The 7,576-nt window shown below is 37.4% G+C and overlaps 1 protein-coding gene across 1 annotated transcript in view; it reads left to right on the top strand.

The window, feature by feature from the left end:
- CUL3 (cullin 3) overlaps nt 1-7,576 on the top strand; it is a 124,542-nt gene that overhangs the window by 51,415 nt on the left and 65,551 nt on the right. Inside the window, exon 3 of the mRNA XM_024124528.3 lies at nt 3,940-4,053. Within this exon, the coding sequence (XP_023980296.1) occupies nt 3,940-4,053 (114 nt within the window). The remainder of the gene's footprint in view (nt 1-3,939; nt 4,054-7,576) is intronic.

Here is a 7,576-nt window from a genome sequence, read left to right as displayed (position 1 = left end):
CCTCCCTCTGCTGTGGCCTCTCCCGTTGTGGAGCACAGGCTCCGGACGCGCAGGCTCAGCGGCCATGGCTCACGGGCCCAGCCGCTCCGCGGCACGTGGGATCCTCCCAGACCAGGGCGCGAACCCGGTTCCGCTGCATCGGCAGGCGGACGCGCAACCACTGCGCCACCAGGGAAGCCCTGAACATCTTTTTATATGCTTATTTGCCATCTGGATATCTTTTTGGTGAGGTGTCCAGGTCTTTTGCCAGTTTTTAAAATTGGGTTGTTTGTTTTCTTATTGTCGAGTTTTATAAATTCTTTGTGTATTTTGGATAACAGTCCTTTTTCAGATGTGTGTGTCTTTTGTAAATATTTTCTCCCATTCTGTGTCTTATCTTCTTGTTCTCTTGATTGAAATCTGTTAGTCTCCATGGGATTCTATTTCTTTGCCGAGTTTGTGATCTACTGTTTTAAATTACTGTGTTTTGCTTTATCCTTTGCAAGGCTAGATGTCTTGCATAGCCATCAGTTTTCAGCTACTCGTTTATCCTTTGTCACAGCTGGTCCATCCTGCTCTCAACTTCCATGGTTCTTCATCATCTCACTCTTCAAATTTCAACTCTTCATCTGGATAATCTTCATGTAGATTTTCTAAAGTAATGATGCTGGTCGTACTTGATCTGCAGGTCCCTTTGGTTCTGGTACCACCTCTACATCAGGGTTGCCTTTGCTGGTGCAAAGATTAATCATGTTACAACACACAGTTCCCCCTTTCTATTTCAGGTTTTCTGTATTGTTATGTTAATAATTTGTAAAATAAAGGTTAAATCTGTTTTTCATTTTATGTGTATTTTGCTTTATATGCCAACTTAATCTTCTTTTGAAAAGCCTGTTTTGATCTTCATAAAGATTGAATTTTCACCTCATTCCTACCATTTTGTTGTATATGTTTAAACAAATATGCATTCACTTTTCATGTATCAGAGTATGAAGATATTTTTCTGGGGCAGTTTTAGAGGAACAGTTTTTTGCTCATAAAGTGATCTGAATAATTAAGAGATGATTGCAGCAAGGGTGCCTAAGGGTATTTATCTTTCATCTTTTAGTCCTGTCCGTGTGTGTAATCTTTCAAAAATAAATATAACAAAATTAACAGTTTATAGCAGCTTATTTTCTGCTAAGTAAAATTCACTGTTACTGATTTGTCAGCATAATTTTTTGAAGTATAATGCAAATAAAGCAGTTTTATCATTTATGACACATTGTCCTAGTTGATCGCATTTTAATTTTGTTGAAAGGCAGGTATCTTATACTTGTTGCTGTGTTTTAGTGTAGAAATCATTGATTTTAGAAAATATGCCTTATTTTATAACTTTTAAAATTTAATTGGTAAATTTTTCATTTATGCAGCAAATATACCAAGCATATTCTTGCATTCCAAAATCAGGGTGACTTTAATACAGTTAACTTATAACTTGATTTTATAACAGAGGGGGTATATAGAAGTTCACTTAAGTCCTTACAAATAATTAATTCCTGGATATTATGGTGTTTAGAATATATAATTTAATTTTTGTTATGTAGTACAGTTTCTCTAGTATTGTCATGATACTGATTTAATTGCTACTCAAAGTTTAGTGGTTCAGTGAAAGAATATGAAGGTTGAAGAATTTTGTAAATAGGTACATTTTCAACTTGCTGTGTTTTGTTTTTTTGTTTTGTTTTGTTGTTTGTTTGGTTTTTTTTTTTGCGGTTCGCGGGCCTCTCACTGTTGTGGTCTCTCCCGTTGCGGAGCGCAGGCTCAGCGGCCATGGCTCACGGGCCCAGCCGCTCTGCGGCATGTGGGATCTTCCCAGACCGGGGCACGAACCCGTGTCCCCTGCATCAGCAGGCGGACTCTCAGCCACTGCGCCACCAGGGAAGCCCCAACTTGCTGTGTTTGTGTTTTTGTTTTTAGCGTTAGCTACCTTGGGAACTTGCATATGATGAGTGGTAGGCTTAATGAGTTGAAATAAATGGTATATTACCACTTCACATGAAAGTGTTTGTTTAACACAGTACTGTCAACTAACTGACATGGATGTTTATCACTTTTGATGTAGTCAGCATATTTATGGAGTAATCTCTGGGTGATACATTTGAAGTCAAGGAGCTGAGTCTGTGAACAAAAGATTATATAATAAAATTCTAAATTATGTGGTATAAGCTAGTGGTTTTCATACTGTATGCTTAGTAGAATAGATTTATTATCCCATCACTAAAATCTCTCACTGACTTCTTTTCCTCTATAAATAAGAAAATACATAGTTTTCTCAACTTCAACTTACTCTCCCGTGTGTTGAGAGTAATGTGTTATGTGTATTTTTTTTTTTAGTCTTTGGCACTTCGAACCACTTTATTCTAGTTCTAATACACAGTGACATTTTATTTACATGTATTTATAATTTGGGTTTACAGGTGTCTCTATGTCTCAACACACTTATTAAATAATTTGTTTCTCAGAGAACACCATGACTTCAGATTCTCCCCAACCTGAAAAAGTTGAACCACTACTGCAGATTATCTATGGTAAAGAATGTTTAGAAATAGAAGATGTCTCTTTAAGCCGGAGTTATTGAGAGTTGAGCTAGACCATGGAGGATTGTTTGGATTTGAATAACTGCATAGGTTGGCAGTATAGTCCCAAAGTGTTGTAGGAACTTGGAGGACAGACACACTACTTTTTCATGACAAAGCTAGAACCAGAGTCTAGATTCTATTTCCTAGTCAAATAATCTTTCAGTTGGACTGATAGCATAGCAGGAAGAAGTAGTGGTCAGTAACCTCATATTGGAGAAGGTGCCAACATGCTTGTGGACTGTGGAATTCCTGAATTCTTATCAGGATTGCATTAGGAAGGCATTTCAGACTGAAAGGAACTTTATGTGCAAAGGCAGATATCCTGGAAGAGCTTACCTTGTTGGAGGTGGATCATGGTATTATAAGGTAGGGATGAAATAAAGCGTCTTTTATATGCCAGGCACTGTTCTAGATGTGGAAGGTACACGTGGAAAAGACAGACTCCCTGCTACCGTGGAGCTTACATTTTAGTAGGAGAAATAATAAACATAAATATGTAATATACTAGTAATTAGTGATGAGTACTTGAGGAAAAATAAAGTATAGGGTAAAGGAATAGAGATAGACATTATTGAAATAGGGTGTCAGGGAAGACCTTTTTGTGGAGGTGAAACTTGAGCAGAAAAAAAGGCAGGAAGTGAGGTATGTGAACCAGCGCAGAGGAGATGGCAGAGCACATTTGCTGTATGCAGCTCCATGGTAGCTGGAGTGCATTAAGTTAATAGTTTATGCTCACTGAGTGTTTACTGAGTGCCAGGCACTGTTCTACCTATATTACTAGTGGTAATTCAATCTTTAAAACAATCCTATAAAATGGATACTATTTCAGATTTGAGGAAACTGAAACACAGAGATTAAATACTTTACCCAAGGTTGCACAGCTAGTCGACGAGCTGGGATTCAAGCCCAGGTAGTTTGACTCCAAAATCAGTGTTTTCGACCATTCTTCAAAGATGGGGGAGGGGAGGTGTAGTAGGAAATTTAATTGGAGCAATAGCCTGGGACCAGTTCTGTGGGGCCTTTGTGGTTCCTTTATAAGTATTTAGGATTTTATGCTGACAGTGAGGTTAAGTCATTGGCGGGTTAAGAAATGCCCAGGAGGTTGCTTTATGATTCTGGAGGTCAAGAGATGGGTCTGGACTATACAAAACACATTTGTTAGTTATCTGTATACAGGTTGTATTATAGCTTAAAATATTTCTACTGGTCTGTAACATTTTTCTTTGATCTAAAATCAAAGATTCCACTTCATTATTTTGTTGAACAGATATGTGCATGTATACATATGAGTACGTGCGTGCGTGTGTATAAACAAACTAATGAACTTTTCTGTTAATAGGTGCGAGAAGATGTACTAAATTCATTGAATAACAACTTTCTTCAAACACTAAATCAAGCTTGGAACGATCATCAGACAGCTATGGTGATGATTAGAGACATACTAATGTATATGGTAAGTAGAGCTTTGTTGTTTTTCCTTTAAGTTAAGCATTTCAAAACACAGTGTCCTTTTTTTTTTTTTTTTTTTGCACCTCTTAACATTATGTCAGTAGTATCTCTGTGATAGTTTTAAATGTTCTTTTTTTAGCATGTGTGCTAGATTATGCACCATTTTATGTTTTTAATACATGGTGTATATTTCAATGCAAAATAATGCTAAATACAAATATCTGTATTTACAGAGATTTATGTGTTGGAATTAAGTATTGTCCTGAGTTTTAAGACTTTCTAAGAAGGAAGTCCTTTTCAGTAGTCCGTATCATCATTATATGGCTCAGTTCTGGTTTCAGTAAACTTTAGAATTAAAATCTTTATAGTTAGTTTTAGCTGATAAATTTCTTTGTGTTACCTAGATATTAGGATTGGCTTGCTGGGACTTTGCCCCAGGCATTTAAATTTCGGTGAAAAAATTTTAATTAATGATTAAAAATAAATGTGTGTATGTTAGAGGGTGGGGGGATACTGTGTAGATTATTAATATCCTTCATCTCTCCATCCAGCCAAGAGCTGCTGGCCCAGGGTCAGCCTGCTGGTCGACCCTTGCACCTCCCGGTCATGCTCATGCCTGCCGGCCTCTCCTGTCACCCTCTTTTCCATCCTTCTCCCCCTCCCTTTGCCAGTAATTTGATTGATTTGAGGACGTATTTCTTGCAACTTGGATGTTAATTTATCAGTGAGCAGGTGTTATTATTGATACAACATTGAAAAATAAAAATTTTTTTTGACTTAGTAATCTACTTTAATCTTTGCTAAGTGTGTAATAAAAAGGACAGGGAAAGCTCTATTCACAGAAATGGAGGAGGTAGTATGTCAATTTGAATTATTGCAGAGGCCTTTGTAACGTTGGTATACTCAAAATAATTAACAGTTCTTCATTGTTTGGCATTTAGGTTGCTTTTATGAATAAAGATTGTGGTATCATAGCTTACATTTATAATATGATAATAAAACAGGACCCAATTTGAGAATCATAATTACCGCAAGTTTTAAAAAGTCAGTATACAATAAAATTAGCCTTTTATTTTCATGTACAGTTCTATGAATTTTAGCCCATTTATAGATTTATGTAACTGCTATCACAGTCAATATAGAACATCCTTCACCCCCAAAAATTTGTTTTCCCTTTATAGTCACATCCTTCTCCCACCCCTAATACCTGGCAATCACTGATCTCTTCTGTCACTATAGTTTTGTTTTCTCAAGAATGTCCTGTAAGTGGAATCATACAGTTTGTAGCCTTTGAGACTAACTTCTTTCATTCACATAATTATTTTGCAATTGAGCCAATCTGTTGTATATATCAATAGTTTGTTCCTTGTTATTGCTCAGTGATATTCTGCTATATAAATGTATCAGTTTGCTTATCCATTTACCTGTGTACTTGTTGCAGGACATTTGGGTTGTATACAGTTTCTTCTCATTATGAATAGAGTTACTGTGATCATTTGTGTACAGCTTTTTGTGTGAATATAAGTTTTCATTTCTCTAGGATAAATTCCTAGGAGTGGGATTGCTGGGTCACGTGTAAGTGTATGTTTTACTTCATAAGATACTGCCAAACTGTTTTCTGGTAGGGCTGTACCATTTTGCATTCCCACCAGCAATGTATGAGAGTTCTAGTTGCTCAGAATCTTTGCCAGCACTTGGTATTGTCAGTATACTTTATTTTAGCCATTCTAATGGGTGTGTGTAGTGGTGTCTCATCACGGTTTTAATTTGCATTTCCTTAATGGCTGATGTTGGTGAACATCTTTTCATTTGTAGAATTGTCTGTTTGAGCCTTTGGCCCATTTTAAAATTCTGTTGTTTGCTTTCTTTACTGAGTTGTGAGAGTTTTTTTGTTGCTTGTTTGTTTGTTTTTATTCTGCATACAAGTCATTTAATATTTTCTCCCAGTCTGTAGTTTGTCTTTTTATTGTTTTAACAGTACCTGGAGAACAAAAGATTTAATTTTGATGGAGTCCAGTTTATCATTTTTTTCTTTTATAGCTCATGCTTTTTTGGTGTTAGGTTGGAAATTGCTTAAATCTCAGATGACATTGTATTTTTTTTTACATTTCATTCTGCTATACCCTTTTTCTTTGAATTATTACGGTGCTTTGGAAATGAAATGATATAGCTAGAAACTTTTCTCCTAAAGTAAAGTTTAATGTTGAATGTTAATGGATGGCTTAAAAATATCAGGGGGCTTCCCTGGTGGCTCAGTGCTTGAGAGTCCGCCTGCCGATGCAGAAGACGCGGGTTCGTGCCCCGGTCTGGGAAGATCCCACATGCCGTGGAACGGCTGGGCCCGTGAGCCATGGCCACTGAGCCTGTGCGTCCGGAGCCTGTGCTCTGCAACAGGAGAGGCCACAACGGTGAGAGGCCAGCGTACCACAAAAAAAAAATAAATAAATAAGGGATACAAATAATTACTAAAAATTTCAAGTTATGTTTTAAACCTCACTCATGCTAATTTTAGTAAATGAAACAATCATTATAGAATTTGCCTTTCATTTGCTTCAATTTAGTTAAATCTTCATGTGTGTACCCTGCTCTAGAACTGTATTTACACATTTCCCTGTTCACTCCCTAAATAACACTTGATAAATCTAAAGAGCTGCTATGTATTCTGAGACATGTATGCAAGCAAATTTAGAATGCACGGTATGGTTTCCATTGTATCTGATTTAGAATAAACTAAATATTTTCCAGGTGGTTTTGCAATTTTTTTAAGCTGATCATAACGCAGAAGCTTTATTTTTTTTGGTTAGCTTTGGTATTTTTGAAGTAAAGAATGGCAAAAAACAAAAACAAAAACCCTTCACATCTATCTATTAAAATATTTGATAGAGCATAATTGAAATATGTCTAAATGGCTGACAAGACTTTGAGCTTAAGCTTGTATATGTTGACAATGTATTTTCCTGAGAAAAAATAAACTAAAATTTTTGAATATGTACATAATTGTGGTGGACAACTTCTAAATGGCTCCCCATGGTCCCTGTCCCAGGGTTCATACCCTTGAGTAACTTCGCCTTGAGTGTGGATTGGACCTAGTGACTTCCTTCCAATGAATAAAATTCTGCAAAAGTGATGTGATGCCACTTCAGATTATAAAAGACTGTGACTTCTGTCTTGTCAGAGCTCTCTCTTGCTGTTCTGATAAAGTCATCTGTGGTGTTTTGAGCTGTTCTATGGAGGAACCCAATGGCAAGGAAGTGAGAGCAGCTTCCAGCAGTAGCCGTCAAGAAATTCATGCCCTTAGGGCTTCCCTGGTGGCGCAGTGGTTGAGAGTCCGCCTGCCGATGCAGGGGACGTGGGTTTGTGCCCCGGTCCAGGAAGATCCCACATGCCGCGGAGCGGCTGGGCCCGTGAGCCATGGTCGCTGAGCCTGCGCGTCCGGAGCCTGTGCTCTGCAACAGGAGAGGCCACAGCAGTGAGAGGCCTGCGTACCGCAAAAAAAAAAAAAAAAAAAAAAAAAAAAGAAAAAAAGA

This window comes from Physeter macrocephalus, chromosome 2 (assembly GCF_002837175.3).
Source record: "Physeter macrocephalus isolate SW-GA chromosome 2, ASM283717v5, whole genome shotgun sequence".
Lineage (NCBI taxonomy): Eukaryota > Metazoa > Chordata > Mammalia > Artiodactyla > Physeteridae > Physeter > Physeter macrocephalus.
The sequence above is the reverse complement of the archived record's forward strand: the minus strand, read 5'-3'. Positions and strand labels throughout refer to the sequence as shown.